The sequence below is a fragment of the Bemisia tabaci genome, chromosome 8 (assembly GCF_918797505.1).
Source record: "Bemisia tabaci chromosome 8, PGI_BMITA_v3".
NCBI classification, from domain to species: domain Eukaryota; kingdom Metazoa; phylum Arthropoda; class Insecta; order Hemiptera; family Aleyrodidae; genus Bemisia; species Bemisia tabaci.
This window is the reverse complement of record NC_092800.1, coordinates 39,595,358-39,613,563: the sequence shown is the minus strand read 5'-3', so window position 1 is coordinate 39,613,563 and position 18,206 is coordinate 39,595,358. Positions and strand designations below refer to the sequence as shown.

General features: G+C 41.8%; 1 protein-coding gene across 2 annotated transcripts in view; it reads right to left on the bottom strand.

Moving 5' to 3' along the window:
* LOC109037106 (carbonic anhydrase 2) overlaps positions 1 to 18,206 on the bottom strand; it is a 114,131-nt gene that overhangs the window by 24,210 nt on the left and 71,715 nt on the right. For both annotated transcript variants that reach the window (XM_019051606.2, XM_019051605.2), the window contains exon 2: positions 1,214 to 1,285. In XM_019051606.2, coding sequence (XP_018907151.1) covers positions 1,214 to 1,285 — 72 coding nt within the window. The remainder of the gene's footprint in view (positions 1 to 1,213; positions 1,286 to 18,206) is intronic.

Here is an 18,206-nt window from a genome sequence, read left to right as displayed (position 1 = left end):
GGCACCTCGATATCAGTGTTAGTTTCGATTTTTCAAGTGAGGTGTGTAAGTGGATTAAGAATATTAACGGAAATTTTATGGGTAATAAAATCAAAGACAATGGGCGTGATGATCTCGTTCCAGTTGTCTTCCGCGCCGTCAATTCAAATTTATTGCCTCCTGGTAATTTTATGATGAGGTCTTAAGTGCAGAGGCAAGAGCAAGTTGCCGGTTGAATCAAAAAATACGAATCGATCATATTTTAGTTCGCAAAAGAAACATTCATTCGACGCTGAAGCTTGCAACTCAGCGTGCGAAACGCAACAGGTGAGGTGTGATCACACAGGCCAATGCCCCAAATTTCAGGTGATGACACACCTCTAGTGGAATCATAGATCGCGGTAGCTTCGGGTCAACACAAAAAACAGTTGTAAAGTAGTGAACAAAACTGTGAATACAACTCAAAATCATGCTGCATTGTAGGTAGATTCATATCAAACTACCTAAAAGTCCATCTTACAAGTGAAGCATATACAATCAAAAAGGCGTGACTTTTTGACGGAATGAGATATTAACGCCGCTAAATGGTATTTTCTAGGTCATTAAAAGGATACGGGCAAAAATACATTTTAAGGAGTTTAAGGTGTGTGGAGGTTTAATCCCCCAAAATTTTGAAAAAATTTCCAACTCCTTAAGTAAAACTAAGAAAAATGAATTCCCTCAAAGTTCGTTTGAGACTAATATAATTTGCCTCATTTCACATTATTAGTGCCCTCGCAAATAATTATGAAGGTACAAATGGGAACATTAATTTTTCAACACTCATTTGAAAATTTGATTTGTTCCATGGCAACGGTAATGTTGTAGGAAATCAGTATCGTTCATTAACATTGATAGTTAACTACATTAAAAATAATTAATCAAAAGGCGCAATGCAGTAGAAATATGACCCCTTTTTTTCCTGGTTGCACCAGTGGTTTTAGTGTTTAAAAGTTGGTGTTCATTTATTGCTGCTGTTTGCTTTAACGAACCCTGCAGTATCGAAAAACTATTTCATAACTCAGTTCACTCGTAAAGCGTTAGTTTTTTCGTGTTAACATTCACTTTTTTCATGTTAATATTTTTTAATTCCATGCAACGTAGACCTTGAAGGACGCATGGATGGAGATCCGCCATTTTTTATCACACTGTACACTGGTGGAAACTCATTAAAGTAATAAGAGTATGCACTTACGGATTTCATCCTCATTCGCTTCATATCCAAATTCTTTAGTTGTTGCCTTCCTGCCGTCATCAGCTGTAAGCCCTGAAACAGACAAAGTATAGCAACAAATAAGTAAACTTCAGATGAGGTCGCACATCCAGTCACAACACAAGTTGTTTTTTATGACATTGCACTCGGCATTCCGTGGAATTACACAAGAGGTAACAAGAGATAAAGTTGAGCCTCAAAGTCAATTTTTGATACAAATAAACTGCCCCAGTCGATTAGTGCAAAACAGCTGGTGAGAGACTCTTAAGCACATGTTTGTCAATTAAAAAAATGGTAACAGTTACTCAAGAGCGTGATGGTAAAGAAAGGGGGGGGGGGGCTAATGCTGATTTATGAAAATTTGACCGAGGTGGACATTTTTATTTTACGCCAAGTGAATCAGTTGTTTTCAAAAGGGAACAGGTCTATTCCTCAATGAGTCTTAGTCAGTGGCGTGGCGTGCTTTGCGACCTATCGATATTTCCCCATTTGAGGCTGTGATAAATAATCGATTATTAAGGTGTTCGCTGCGAACACCCTGTCTATCGATACTTTTCCATAGGTTTAAATGACCGAGCAATCGATATATCGCAAAGCACGCCACGCCACTGGTCTTAGCCGGCATACCCTTATATGCAAGCTAAAGCTAATGCAGAAATAAACCTGTTCCCTTTTGAAAATAACTGATTCAAGTATCACGACGAGGATAAAACTTCACATCTCTTTTTCATGATTCCAAACTGATCCGGACTTATTTTTCTCTGCTGAATTTGCTCCTGATAATATGATTTTAATCTTTCAAAGAAAGGACTTTCCGATTTATCGCATCATTCTGACTTTTCTAAAGGGCTCGATTCACACAATGATATGCATCAAACGACTTCGTTTTGGATTCTAATTGCGCATCAGGGACTCGTAGGCAATTCTGATGCTTCCTCGAAGACTCAGTGGCGACGTAAGACCTGCCATGGTAAGGAAAAACCTCATAAGTGCTGTCAAACTTTGCCAAAGTTCATCTGAAAAAATATTAATTTCCTGGAAGAGTTATTAATATTTTTCTTTGAAACTTTCACACGTAAATAAATTAAGTTCAGCCTGATCCTGTAAAAAATGCAAGTTAAATATGCATGAATTCTGAAGAAAATCTGATTTTTTTCGTTGGCAGAAATTTTCCAACGATAGATTAATCATAGATCGTTTTTCCTAAGCACAGCAAAGATGATGGGTCGATGAGGGATATGCCTATTCTGTCATTCGAAGATAAAACGCCGTATGGACATTTGAATGTTGCCGAACTTCCCTCGATAAAATATTAATTTCTGAGGAAAGTAATGCATATTCTTCTTTGAAATGTTCATATGCTTTCGATCGAATCGTACAACAAAGTCTCTGAAAAATTGGATGAAAAATAATCACAGATTTTCCTGAAAATCAGTATCTCATCAGAAAAAATTTTGCAACGCCAGAATGCTCATACGATATTTTTCTTTAGCGCGTCAGTATTGTAGTTAGGATTTCAATCCAAGTCTATAATGATGACTCCTTTTAATCTTGGAGGGTTCCCGGTCACTTTAATCATAAACTGGACGCATTTCAATCAAAAGGAGCTATATCCTTTCAAACATGAGCCCCAGGATCCATGAGAATGCATGCATGTTAGGGCTCATTTCAAAATGGATAAAGTTCCTTTTGATTTAAATCAGTCCAGGTGATTGAGCATCGGACATGACAAAGGAAGCTCGACAAAGGAGCTTGAGATGTTGTGTAGTATTGTGCGTGCGTCCATCTCCATCTTATTCGTTTTTGTTATAATAGGGTAACACGAAGCTGAAGAGGGAACTTCAAAACAGGGAGTTGAAGGCGCTCTACATTGTTTCCTCTCAGTAATATAGTTCTTGGAAATCTTGTTTACCATTACCATTCATATGAGGCGATCGGAGGTCAAGTGGTGCAACTGCAATGCAGCGTACATGGAGAAAAAAACCTCGTGCGTGGGGACCCGAAGTTTAGGTCATGGATCTCTGAAGTTTTCGGATTGAGCATCTGAACACTTTAGGTCTAGCTGTCGAGGTTCGGATCACACATCTGAACCTTCAGTTCTTTCATCTGAAGTGCTTCAGTTGTGAGAACCGAAGTTTTCGGATGTGAAAACTGAAGCACTTCAGATGTAAGAACTGAAGGTTCAGTTGTGTGATCCGAACCTCGACAGCTAGACCTAAAGTGCTCAGATGCTCAATCTGAAAACTTCAGAGATCCATATGACCTAAACTTCGGGTCCCACGCACGGGTTTTTTTCTCCGTGTAGCAGAATTTCAATCGGTATGCTTACATTGATAAATTCACACATTTCATGCAATAGGTGAATACACACCCGGACAATAACTTGATCGATCTCTTGACATTTTTCATGATTTATATGACGTCATACAACGTAAACTTGATTCCGTGCTCAATCCCAGTCGGTGCTGATTCTTTTACGTCATCAGTTGCACCTGGAATATGCTCTCCACAATGGCGCATTGAGTGCATTGCTTAGACGTCTGTTGGAGCCATACTAGGCTGGATGAGAATCTGCAGAACAGTTGGAATGTGGGAGGTTTGCATTGGTTTGAAGCTTTGAATGAATACAAACTTGGAGCTTGAAGCTTGATGCACAAAGTCTGTCACTTTTTAACCCTCGGTCAATCGTCCGCTACAAAACAGGAGATCGCAGGACATTCCGATCAACTCGATACGTGTTCCATAGTGCTATCCTCATGAAAACGGCCGTATGAGCCTTTTACGCTGCCAAATTTCCTCCAATAAACACACACATTTTCAGGGAGGCTTGTGGATATGTTCCTTCCGATTTCTCAGATGATGTTCTTCTCACTCCAAATCTAAGCTATTAAAAATTCTGATGAAAAATATTCATGAATTTTCTTTCAAAAAATAAATATTTTATTGAAGGGAAATTTGATGACAATCAAATGGATTGCATTTTGCAGAAAGGAACCACTAGCATTGCAATGATGCTAAGATTGTGCAACTTCATTTTTTGCAATAAAATTGCGGAAATCGTGAACAACTATGAAATTTAGATGGTGATTTTTGTCTTAAATTTACAGTTTTTAGCGAGTAAAATAGAAACTATTAATTGATAATCGGGGTTTTCCTCCAAGACAGAAGAAGTTGCACAATCTTAGCAATATTCCAATGCTAGTGGTTCCTTTTTGCAAAATGCAATCCAAATGTTCATACGGCGTTTTTCCTCAGCACGAGTGAACAAATGTGATGAAGCCAGACAAAAAATACCAGTTAGGTGGAAAAAATATAACATGAGATAACTTTATCGCAGCTCAAAGGGGTTATCTCTGCGTAATCTAGCGCAAGAGAACACCCAAAAATAAGAAAAAATGACTTCCTCAGAATGTTCCAACGTTAGAGGATGATAATTCGCGAAATTGAATAAACAAAAAGAAAATTCACGGGCGAAATATCGAGCCTTAGAGGCGATTGATTTTAAATGGTTATTACATCATTGATAGTAGAAAGTATGGCTTGGAATTTTGTGCAATTATTTTTGTGAGAATTATAGAGCGTTAAGACTAAAAATCTATGTTTATGACTCCAAATTGGGGTTTCGCTGTGCCGAATGGGTTAAAACCACCGCGTCTTAATAAGCCTTTTCCCTGAATTGGTCAAAAAGGATGAGGTTGAGATGAGATTAAGGAAGCATGGTGAACTATGAATAACAGCGCAGGTCTTTGTTCAGCTTTCATTTCATTTACTGAATAATATCTTCGAAAGCTAGTAAAAGGCCGCCCGTAAAGGACTTCAGTTACTATGAAGGAGACAATAAGTGTTTAAGACCGCTTTGCAAACCTTTGTAAGGGTGTCTGGGAGAAGGAAAGGTGGCATTGAATAGGAGGAAACAGTGCAAAAAGTCACTGCCGCCATTTGTGAACGCAAACCATGTGTGAACGAAATACAAAATACAAGATAGCAACCAAGTCCCGATCAACGACAATATATTTGTATTTTGGAGAGCTTGTACTCTCAAATTCTAATCAATGTAATCGGGTTAGGGAAAAGTTAAGTTCGAGAGTCGAAGCTACTTTTCGCCTGGTGACGATTGATGGGCAACTTGTTACCGGTAATCGTGGAACTATAAATTTTAAAATTGAATAAACACACAGTTAATTTTTTGGCATGTCGTTTAGAATTAAAAAAATATTTGTCTTAGAATTTTGTTCTTTGCGATTTAAAGTATGCTGGCGACACTAGACATCATTAACGGCGCGGCATATCTTGCGCGTCACCTCGTGGGAAGGCCAAAAAACCGAGGCGCCTTCAATTTTGCTGCATACTTCACGCACATTCGCAGAGCTCAAATAGTTGCATCCAGGAGTTGTGATTGTTCCATCAAGTCCGTGGTGCATAAACAAACCACGACGATAGATTTGACTTACCTTTACCGAGCAGGATTGATATGGGAGTGAGCACCTTCCTGCGACTTGCTGAGCAAAACTCAAGCAGAGATGGAAAGTGAAATTTCATAAGGCTCAAATAAATTTCACAAAGTTGAAATTTATTAATTTTTTTAGAATAAGTAATTAAACCTTTGGAGGTCTGAAAGCGTTTCAGATGGTCTTTCTGCTGATGCTGCGGTAATACGCTACTCTCCTGAAGGTGCCGGACACAAAGGGGGTTGTAAAAAGCGGAGTTTAGAGAGAAAACCCCCAACCTGACCTCTAATCTAAACGGTAACATTTGCAACGCGCGAATGTTTCAGGCTTGGGGTAAGAAATTTCAAATTTAGAATCACTGTTTCTACGCGTTTCTTGGCATCCAGGATGCATCCTCAAAAATTTCAAAAAAATTTAATTTCACGCATGAAATTTAACACGAATAAATTCCATGAAATTTTCCATCTCTGAACTCAAGTCCCGGTGAAACATTTTCGATAAAAAAGACAACGTTGCATAGGACGTATAGTGTATTGGCGCGCAATTCGAACGAACGCGTGGCGCGAAGTCGCGAAGTAGCCGCGTGAAAAGAGAAGTCGGCGAGTCGGAAATTACGGGGGATGGGGGACGGACCCCTCGTTAACGCGTCCAGCGTTCGTAGCGCGGCTGATGCTCATGTCTTTGTTGCAGCCGAGACGGCGCTGGCGCTCAAGCTCTTCACAGTCGCTTTTGTTACGTCAACGAAATGATGAAAATTGCCGCACGCTAAGCTCAATGCGAGAATTAGATAATCCGAAAAGACGCACTTGCAGCAGGAGACTGGTAACGCGAAGCGGGAAACTATACGATGCGATAACCTCGCGCATTGTTGGGTACAGAATCCTGCTTGAAAACATCTGGAGGAAAATCTGCTGTAACTGCATTAGCTTATGATCTGCACCGTGAAGGAAACTTTGGTTTCAATTTTAAGGACCGAACTTCGGTCATGAAGATGGAATTTTGTTTGAGATAATCGGAACATGCTCGAACTGGACTTTTTGCCGCCGAAAAAAAATTAGTATTTTGCCACCTCCTCGGTGGTTCTAGCGAGGAACATTTGGATGTATTTCTGTCAAACGGAACTAAGCGCCATCAGGGGAGGAAGGGAGAGGGGGGCTTGGATTGGCGGGTGTTGCGGAACGCGATGACTCGTTCCGTCCTATAATCCAAATGATTTTCCATGGCGCTTAGTTCCGTTTGACAGAACGCGCTATCCGGGATTCTGAAATCCTCAAAAGGAATTCAGTTTGGCGCTTGGTTCCTAGGTTGTAGATATGAAGAAAAATCAGATTCAGACAAAAAAATTACGAAAGAGAAAAGGTGACAAAATCTCTCATTTCCTGAGAGTTTATCTCTAATTTTGTCGTCCTCTCTGTGATACAATAGACAGCACCTTTAATTAGTCGAATTAAGACTAAGAGAGAAACCGAACATGGAATTTGGCCTGGAACGGCGCGGCGCAGAGAGCAATGATGACAAGAACGTGAGATGAAAAGGAGAAACCCTCGGCGCGGCGGTCGGCATGTAACACATATTAGCGCCTACAAGACTGCATGAATACTTCACGCATTGCGCCAAAGACAGTGCGGTCGCTGCGGTCAGCAGCGGGCGGCGTGAAACGCATAGCGCCTACAAGACTGCATGAATACTTCACGCATTGCGTCAAACACAGTGCGTGCAGCAGCGGTCGGCTCGAAACGCATAGCGCATGTAAGACTGTAGGAATACTTCACGCATTGCGCCAAACACAGTGCGGCGAGCACGACAAGGCGGTGGAAGTTAAAATTATTAAACCACATTTATGTTTGTTCTTTCATAACTTTTTGGTTCATTTCTTATAAATGGAGGGCCTTGTCCATGCATAGATAGGTTCACGGAACTTAACTTTCGCGCCAAATTCCGTGAACTTTTGCTCGTAGTGATGACAGGGCTTTCACAAGAAATGTGACCAACACGAGTAAACGCGTCTTATACGCCTCTCCCCCTCCGGCACGTTTACTTGATGGTTTTTATTGATGTTTCAAAACGAATGAGAAGGGGGCGGCAAAATACAGGCGGCCCATGGGCGGAAAGTAAGTAAATCCGGCCCTGTTAGGACTGAATCGTAATTTCTGCAAAATTTGATCATTGAATACATATGGGACACGCGAAAAACTCGAAAAAAATTTAGCGTCGACCTTAAAAAAACCAAGAAAACCAGAGCAGCAGCAACAGAACCGCTCTTTCGGGGTCGTTCCTCTTAGCTCCTCTTCCTGAAAATAGGAAATTGGAACCATGACCTGAGTCAAGGACCACAGACTCACGGTCAATTTCACGGAGAGCGCCCAGCTACGGCGACACGACGCGACGAACTTTGCGTCATCTTGCGGTGAAAACATTAATTGAGGCCCGCCAAATGTGTTCGCTACGTAATAACCACGACATTTTCAATTAAAAGCTCGCTTTTGTAGGTCAGACCAATTCGCGAACTCGCCTGAACCGCGAGATGTTAACCCGGCACCGACACCACCATCATTCCCTCCTTCCGTGAGATTGGGTAACTCCTTCGAATTTAAGTTTCTCCTCGGAGACTCGGATCATGGTTGTGACTGAAACAGTGGCGCGGCGTGCTTTGCGATAAATCGATTGATCTGCCATTTAAACCTACGGAAAAGGATCGATAAACAGGGTGTTCGCAGCGAACACCGTAATAATCGATTCTTTACCATGGGTTTAAACGGCATAACAATCGATACATCGCAATTCACGCCACGCCACTGAACTGAAACATTACGCCTCTTGGCCCACATTGGCACTTGTACACGCGATCGAGGGATAAACTTCTGAGTTTGCGGGTTCAGAAAATTGGAGGGCTCAGGAGTTCGGTCGAGGCTTTAAATTTCTTTGACCTTTCCCTGGCAATTTGTCAAAATACCTTATCATTTCCCTTCTTTTACGTTCACTGGAAAAAACACATTGATCGAGAGTCCGACTCTTGAAACATCGGAAGAAAAATACTCTTGATTCAATCAGATTTAGGCTTGAATCAAGAACCCAGCCTCTTAATTGAGCGGATTTCCTTTTGATTTAAGCTTAAATCTGATTGAATCAAGAGTCATTTTACTTGTCAATGTTTTCAAGAGTCTGGACTCTAGAAATACACCGAGATTTTTTTTTTCAGTGAAGAAATTTAGGATGGGCCCAAAAACGACCCTTATCGATACTCCTCCTTTTCGCGATTTTTTCGCTTTTTAAGTGTGTATGCAGAGATGAGCGGGACACATGAGGAGGGTACCACGATTATTCAAAACCTACAGCTCTAATCTCTGAGGTGGGAGGGTGAGAGGAGAGAATCCCGCAGCGCGTGACCCGTAGACGATTCATGATCACGGCGGCGCGAAGTCGCGAAGTGGGAAGTAGGTCATTGTTTCAAGTTCACGCAACTTCTACCTGCATGCCGAATAATCTGCCTTTCAACTGCATCGCTCTCGCGAATCCGAAACGAAAGAAAGCCCCCGGGACCGCCCGAGATCATCAAAACGTCACCGAAATTCTGGGCTCGAGCCAAAATTTCCGTTCCATGAGTTTCGCATGACGCCCAAATCGCCGCGCGACCGATGCATTGTGGATCAAGGCTCGAATGCAATTGTGGAACAATTGACGCATACCGAAGTTCGAGCTCGTGGTTTTTGCGAAATATTTTCGTTTCGTTGTCGCTTCAAAGCGAACGGTTTCAAGTTCGGGGGTCGTTTCAGCCGTTCGAGAGCTAGAAATAACTTTTCGGAGGGCGTATTGTTTCAGTGGAAATGGATTCATCGAAACATTCGCCAGCTCATACAATGGAGATGTCGCATGTAAGAGGAATTTGCGATTTGACCATTGATTCTTATGTAAAAGTTCGCGAGAAACACGATGGTGCCACTGGTTTTCTCTGAAATCATCTCCCGAGCTCAAAAAAAGCTCTCAAGTTGAGGCCAAAATGGAGGGGATATCCCACCCTACCCTGAGAGTCCACCTCTACATCAAAACAAACCCTCCATGCAAAGATAGGGAGCAAATACATTAGCAGGGTTGCCGTGTTTTCAGTTTTGGAGTCCCCAAATAAAGTGGCAGCCCTGTCAATGTATTTGCTCCCTATCTTTGCATGGACAGTTTGTTTTGATGTAGAGGTGGACTCTCAGGGTAGGGCGGGATATCCCCTCCATTTTGACCTCAACTTGAGAGCTTTTTTCGAGCTTGGGAGTTAATTTCAGAGAAAACCAGTGGCACCATCGTGTTTCTCGCGAACTTTTACGCAAGAATCGACGGTCAAATCGCAAAGCCCTCACACATGCAGCATCTCCATTTCAAGCATCAATGAATATAAAAAATTGTGTGAAGAAGTTTTCGCAAGTGTAAGAATATTTTCGAAGCTTTCACGATTTTTCACTTAGTTAAACCCGTTTGCTATGTTTTCAACAACAAACGACGAGTGATTGGCGTGAGTAAATGTAACACTTGAATTATTATCCTATTTTAGGTTGAAGTTTTCTTTTACACTTCTTAGGTTTCTGTTACAGAAAATGGCAGTCGTAATTGGTTGAAGAATCGGAAGTAGCGATGAAGGAGAAAGGCTCTCGGTCGTAGACCCAAAAGCCATTTGTGATGGAAGAATAGAAGCGAGAAACTTTTTGCTCCTTCATTTCAATGGTTATGCAATGTCAACTACCCAGAGGTTTATATAGTTGTATCATGCAATTCCGTTTCCTCTACAGTACTTATGATGAAGGATGGTTATGAGCGTGCTATGACCATTGACCGGGGTTGCGAATCAATGTATCGAGGAATTTGATGGTAAGGACTCAAAGTTAATTTTACAGTAGAATTAACTTTGAGCCTCTCTTTTGGGAACCTTCAATCGTCAAAAAAATTAAACAATTCCATACTTTAAAAATCTTTAAAAAAGGGCCAAATATTCTGCTATAAAACAACCAAATACACTGAAAAAAAATTCTCGGCGTTTTTACCGAGGTCCGTTGGTACCTTTACCATCTTACTTTTTTTTACCAATTATTGGTAATTTTACCACGACAGACTGGTAAGCTCACCTAAAAACCGGTATTTTTACTGTTTTTTTCAGGTAAGAATACCACTTTTATTGGTAATCAATTCCCGGTAACTTTGCCATTTTATCCCGGTAATTTTACCACAGTCGATAAAAAATATTGGCATTTTTACCAAGGTCCAGTAAAATTACCGAGAAAGTTCAACAATTTTACTGAGATTTCTCGGTAAAATTACCAATTCCATAAATGGTAATTTTACCAAGAAAAAACTGGGATCAACTTGAACCCTGAATTCTTGGTAATCTTACCCTTTTCTTAGTAAATACACCGAGTATTTTTTTTTTTTTTTCAGTGTAGTCGCGAGATATTCACGGTCGGTCATGACGATAAAAACGTAGTTCTTTCTACATCTAGCAGTATCTAGGGCCGCAGGAGGTTGGCAACCTTGGTCCGGAGAACGGCAAAGCGGGATCTGTGAACTGCGTGAACTATGACACGAGTTGATTGGGCCCGCGCCGATCCATGAGGGATGCGGCCCGGGCGGGGGGGGGGGGGCAGGAGAAGGGGGCGTTAAAATGGAGGGGGGTAATGTCAAGGTCGTCTCACGATCCGTTCGAGTTCAACTCGACTCCGCCGATTGACATGACAACTGCACGCCCAGATCGCGAACAACGGCAAGTGTTGTGCAGCTGGAGATGCTGCACTGTTGGCTCACCGTGGAGTCACTACAGGTCTGCCAAATTTCCCTCCGAAAACGGATCAGCGAACAAGGAGCCGAGAGAAACAGTTTTACAGCCCCCCACCGGGGCTCAGGACGTTGCATCCACCTGCGATGCATCCTTCCAGCCGTTAGGTTTGGTTTGGTTAGGTTAGGTTTGGTTTGGTTAGGTTAGGTTAGGTTAGGTTAGGTTAGGTTAGATTAGGTTAGGTTAAATTAGGTTAAGTAGGTTAGGTTAGGTTATGTTAGGGACGTTAGATAAGGGTGGATGCATCGCAAAAGGGATGCAAAGTCACGTACTCCCCTCACCGGCTGTCTTAGATGCCGTACATAAAAAGTTTGAGACATTTTTCGGTAAAAGGGCGTATGAGACTTCCGATGCTGCTAAGATTGTGTAACGCAGTTCTCTGAAAGGAAAAACATTCTTGTCATTTTACAAATTGTTTTCTAATAGATTTTTGGCATGAAAAACTCAAAATTTCTCCTGAGACATGTGACTTTTGCAGAAGTTTCCCGAAAAAGGCCCGCGGATCCTGGGATCTTGGCGCAAGTTTGACCCCGAAAGCTTGAAAGTAGACGGAGACATGACGTCTTGAAGTTGCAAGACGAAAATTCATAAGTTTGACTTGGCATTTTCTTAATTTCTTCACGCATTAAAAAGTGCACGCAAAAAATTACCCCTGGAAAAAAAAGTTACAGACCATATAGACATACCGTCTTTTTAGGGGTCAGAGGCCGAAAGTTCCGAGCACTAGAACCGTAGCTTCGATTGTTCCGGATGCTCCGCCCGGAACTTTCGGCTTATGACCCCGGAATGCGGACGGTAAGTCCATTTACCCCGTAAGTACGGCTCCCACGGCCGGAGTTTTTTTTTTTCAGTGTTGAGGAGGTATTCCGGTTGGTTCGCTTCCAAAAAAAAAAAAAAAAAAAAAAAACATTCACGGAGAAAAAACTTTGTGCATGGGACCCAAAGTTGAGGTCATATGGATCTTTGAAGTTTTCTGATCACGCATCCGAAAACTTGAGGTCGAGCTGCCGAAGTTCGGGTCAGACATCGAGGCACTTCGGTATGTACCGGAGTACTTCAGATGTGTGATCCGAACCCCTCGGTATACATCGAAGTACTTCAGATGTCTAACCCGATCTTCGGCAGCTGGACCTCAAATTTTTAGATACGCGATCCGAAAACTTCAGAGATCCATATGACATCAACTTCGGGTCCCACGCACGAAGTTTATTTCTCAGTGTTCTCGGATATTTTGAAACTTTGCAATAAAGGGACGCATTTTTCGTCTTGAGCCATCAACATGGCTCACCCGCTCGACCAGGGACTGAAGGTCCCCATAAACTTGGATGGCCTTTATACCTCGGCTCTGGGATGTTTATGGGACTTATGGGGTTCGGTGCGGGCAGCGGAGTTCCCTGATGCGAGGCTGAGTGATGGAAGTGAGGCCTGTGAGGAATATTTCCCAAGAGCTGGTGAGTCCTCGTCGTCGGTGTGAGCCGGCCTTCGCCGTCACCACGAATCGCCGCCGCTCCAACTTTCACTCCCATCCCGCGAACCCGCCAACAGTGCGGCTGATTCTGCACGGCCAGATAGAGATTGCACGACCGAAATTCCCGCTAAAAGCTCCGCACGCGACGTTGGCGGATTTAGAGTGCCAATGTAGGGAGAATGCCGACATGTCGAAGTATGGAGCTCTTAGGGCTCACAAGGGCAGCCAATGGAGAAGTTGCATGTGTGAGGAATTTGCAATTTGACCATTGATTCTTATGTAAAAGTTCGCGAGAAACACGATGGTGTCACTAGTTTTCGCTCAAATTACCTCCCAAGCTCAAAAAAAGCTCTCAAGTTGAGGCCAAAACGGAGGGGATGTCCCACGCTATCCTGAGAGTCCACCTCTACATCGAAACGAACTCTCCATGCAAGGATAGGGAGCAAATACATTGACAGGGCTGCCACTTTATTTGTGGACTCTAAAACTGAAAACAAGGCAATCCTGTCAATGTATTTGCTCCCTATCCTTGCATGGAGAGTTCGTTTTGATGTAGAGGTGGACTCTCAGGATAGCGAGGGATATCCCCTCCATTTTGGCCTCAACTTGAGAGCTTTTTTTGAGCTTGGGAGTTGATTCCAGAGAAAACCGGTGGCACCATCGTGTTTCTCGCGAACTTTTACATAAGAATCAACAGTCAAATCGCAAATTCCTCACACATGCAACATCTCCATTAAAAAACGAGAGAGTTTTCTGGTTATTACGTGGAAAGTTATCCGAAGAAAAAATAAAGTATGACAGGAAGTCTGCAACGTCATAAACGGAGCTGAGTGGAGCCGCACTTTGTCGATCGATACATTATTTTAAACGAGGCACTGTTTATTCAGAACTCGATTTTTCGGGCACTCTCTTCCAGCTTTGAATCAGCTTAGCCCGCATGGTGCTCCAAATTAGTTTTCATCGAGGAATATTAATCTTAACTCGCGCGAATACCTGAATAAATTAATCAAATATTCAAATAATAGCGAAATCGAGCACCAAAGCTATGAACGGCAGTTTATGAATTGCATGAGGGCTTTTTCCATCAGGTGCATTATGTGTTTACTCACCGCTTTGCTCCGTCATAACTGTCTGTTTATTATTTTTGCGCCGCGTGGCCTATTTTTGGCATTAATCTCGCTTTAATTCCGTGACCACGTGCTTTTCTTTCCTCTCTCCCGGCGATGGGAAGCATATTTGACCTCTGAGATGTATTCCTTCACACGCATGCATGCGTAGAACCGTAAATGATATGCATGCAGGAAATGTACACAAAGTAGGGTGACGTTTGAAACCAATAATTCATCCGAAGGCTAAAATCTCATAAGTTCAAAAAATGATTCGTCTGAGTATAGTAGAGAGTGTTAGTATGCTCAAATATCGACGCAAATATCGTCCTTTGAGAAAAGAAGTGTCATCCAACTTGATGGCTATGTCGCAGGCAAATAGTAAAATCAGGCATTTTTTTAAATGCCTAGGCATCTGGTTAAGTTTTGACGGTCTAAAAATTTTTGTGAATTTATGGCGGAGAGCTCACGAGTTTTTAATACTTTAGGACAAATAACTCATCAAACCTGCGAACTCTTTTTGTTTATTCCTCTTCAATTGCTTCTCATATTTTTAAATGTTGAAATTCTAAAAATTCTGTCTTTTATGACATGCTGCAAATTTCAAGATATGAGTGTCTGCTCAGGAGCTAAAAATCATTTAAAATACTATTGTGTGATGCAAATTTTTCTGAGAATTTTTTCTTACGGGAGTAATTACATATTTTGTCTAAAATTAGGAAAATAATCAGAATTTCAATCCCAGTTGGAATATTTGACTGTTTGCCTAGGCATTTGACAAAATGCCTGATTTTACTATTTGCCTGTGACAGATATATCATGGCCTTTTCACGACGGTCGCGTCAATGAGTAAAATGAAACAATTTTGCACTGGTTACTATGACTACGTCCCTAATAATATCAAGGGGGCAAAGCACGCTATAAACAAATAGTGATTGGTGTATCATCTTCCAAAGGAGCAATCGCCAGTCAAAGGATGGCTAGTTATTGGATTAGCATGCAATGGTATATGTGTTTTGCAGGTGAGGTTGGAGAGTTGCGTTTTTTAGCAAATATTTTTAGGGATATGAATCAGTGGCATGGCGTGCTTCGCGATATATCGATTTATCTATCATTTAAACCTATTGAAAAGGACCGATAAACAACGTGTTCGCAACGAGCACCTTGTCACCTTGATAATCGATTCTTCACCATAGCTTCAAATGGGAATAATCGATCATTCACTCCTCACCACTAATATGAACTTTTTTACATTTATAAACTTGGTAACTTCCTTCTCGATTAATTTTCTCTATCTTGAAAATTAATCCTATCAAAACACGATTCTGTGACACGGACACTGAGAAAATTTTTTGGATGGATCAACAGAAATTTCTGTTATGACGACAACCACGCGGATTTTACGTTGAAATACCAAACAAATCTCCTTGTTTCAAGCAGCTTTACCTCTAGTTTTAAAGTAAGAGATTTCTGTGGATTCAACAAGAATTCTTGTTGTACATGTATATGTATTTTAAAGGTATTTTTTTCTCCAATACCGACTGATTTTTCCTGCTTCGAATATAATGATAAACTTAATTTCTCAAATATCCTTAATTACATCTGACACCATCACAGACACATAGCGCAAGAATGAAGTGATGTCTTTCGGAAGAAGTTCGAAACTTTATCATGGCAACGGTGTTTGGATGTTTACGGTCCATAACTGCATAAGTGCATAAGTCAACGCAATGCTGCCATGGCAGAAGAAAAATACCCTGCACTCTACCTTCACCAAAGTCAGTGGACTGCGTCGGAGACACGTAACCGACAGACGCGATGAGTAAGCTGAAGCATTAATTTCGAAGACTAATAAGAAATTTTACGTTCTATTCGACATCTATGTGAAGGTTAGGCACTAGCCAATTTCGCAAGGGAACGCGCACCCACTAGAGGTACGTTTACTGACATACTTTTCCAAATCAGAGGATTAGCGTCATGCGGTGGCATTTTTTTTTCGTGTACGCTAAGAAATCACTCTTTCCCCAAGAATATCTAAGGGAGCTTCTATCGGTAAAAACCGACTTAAAAAATCACGCGAACTTCAAAACTGAGGGAAGTACGCATCGTGCAACTATCAGGGCTAAAAAGCACAGCTTTACAACGTGATTTGCAACAACACAAGATAAATGAATGATTGCCCAGCGCCTATTTTTTCGAAAAGGCAACTATTCCATCTCAATCGATGTTTTCTCGTCTACATTCCGAAATGAAGGCGCAGGAATAGAGACTAAATGTGCGCACAGCTTCCATAATTTTACTGTCAGACAGAAAGCACCGTTGATGCGCATCGCATTTAGTGATGCTGAGGCCTCGAAATAAGTTTGCAACTTCGCTGTTTTTCTGTCACGTTTTACTTTTTTAAAACGCACCAGATCGATTTATTTGACGGAATGACGTGCGATCTTCTTTCGTCAGTAGAATAATATTCTCCGAAAATTCGGGGGTAGAATTTGGAATTTTAAAAAAATAAAGAAAGAGCAAAATTATGAAATGCCGCAATCGCGATCCGTGTTTTGTCAGATTTTGAAAATGACATGTGTTGCTAGCAGTACTCTCCTATGCATTTCTAAATGCTTAAAACGGGAATGGGGTTTTCAAAGACGACCAAACCAGGGGCCGAATTTTGTCGATCCTTCCACAAGGCTTAAATATACTTAGAAAAGGTTTCAACTGCACTTAAATCCGGCTCAGCGCTTCTGATTGGCCGGTGGTGCGATTTGGTCTCATCGATGGATGTTGCACACCGTGTGAAAGAGCCGACAAGATTCGGCCCCTACCGTTACACCGTAAAATCACTCTCTTTTTTTAACCGTGTAGAAAGTTGTAAAATCAAATTTTCCTTTGAGTTCATCATTTCACTAAGAGCAAACTTACACTTTCCAGGAAAATATTTTATGTGAGCTCGCTCACCTACAAACGCGCAACATAGGCGGATCCAGGGGAGGGAGGTGTTGAAGGCGTACGCCTTTCCCCTGTTCGCTCTGAAAAAGAAGGAAGAAAAAGGAAGAAAAAAAGAAGGAAGTAAAGAAGGAAAGAAGAAGGAGGGACGCTTTATTTGGTAATTATCCATCATGAAATTGATTCAAACTGCGTATGAGCGATGCTTTAAAATTTTGAAAATTTTCCGGGGGATCTCCCCCGGAACCCCCTTGAGCTCCTCTTCTCTCCCGTTCAAGGTATCTGGATCCGCATATGACGAGCTAAGGCAAAGGTACCGATGTATGAGCAAATTTGCACGGAAATGAAGGTAAATGATTATGTGGCTAATATGTGTACACAAGAGAAAGAGTCAAAACACGTACGTAATACCATAGCATAGACTGTTACAAACCTTCGTCACAGCCTGGCAGAGAGCGATTTATTCCCCCATTGTAAAGAGTCATGCGCTTATTTGAATCCAACTTTGCCCGTCATCGACGTGATTGGTTTTCGATAATAACAAAACCTCTTTTAACGCTCCCGACAGAGGCACATCGGTACTGCCGTGCTAAGGAAGAACGCCGTATGAGCCTTCAGACGTTGCCAAGTTTCCTCTGATAAAAACCGAATTTACTGGGAAAATTCTACAAAATATTTTCCAAAATTTTCAGACACTTCTTTACGCAATTTAATCTAAAATATCTTAAAGTTTCAATGAAAAATATGCATGAATGTTGTCAAAAATACATGTTTTATCAAGGGAAATCTGGCAACTCTCGAATGTTCATACGGCGTTCTTCCTTAGCACGGCAGGGTACGTCCAACCCTCGGTTTGCAAATTTAGCCGATGACCAGAGGCGGCCTATCAGATCCTCGTATGGAGACCACTGTATACGGTGGTGAGGTTCCGATGAATCGAGCACGATATCAATTCCGAAATGAATAGGAAGTTGCTTCCAGGAATCCATCATCCCACGGGCCATGAACCTTGAACGCTGTTAACTTCATCACCTCAGCGCATCAATCGCTTCCTCTTTCAGGCTCGACGCCTCTGCCAATGAAATTGCTGTCTTTCACCGATCAACGTGATCAATTTGTCGAATGCCCGTTTTATCCCTTTCAATCTCTGCATACAAAGTATGTAGGGAGTGATAAGGCCTGGTTCGATTCGTCGCACGGAGAG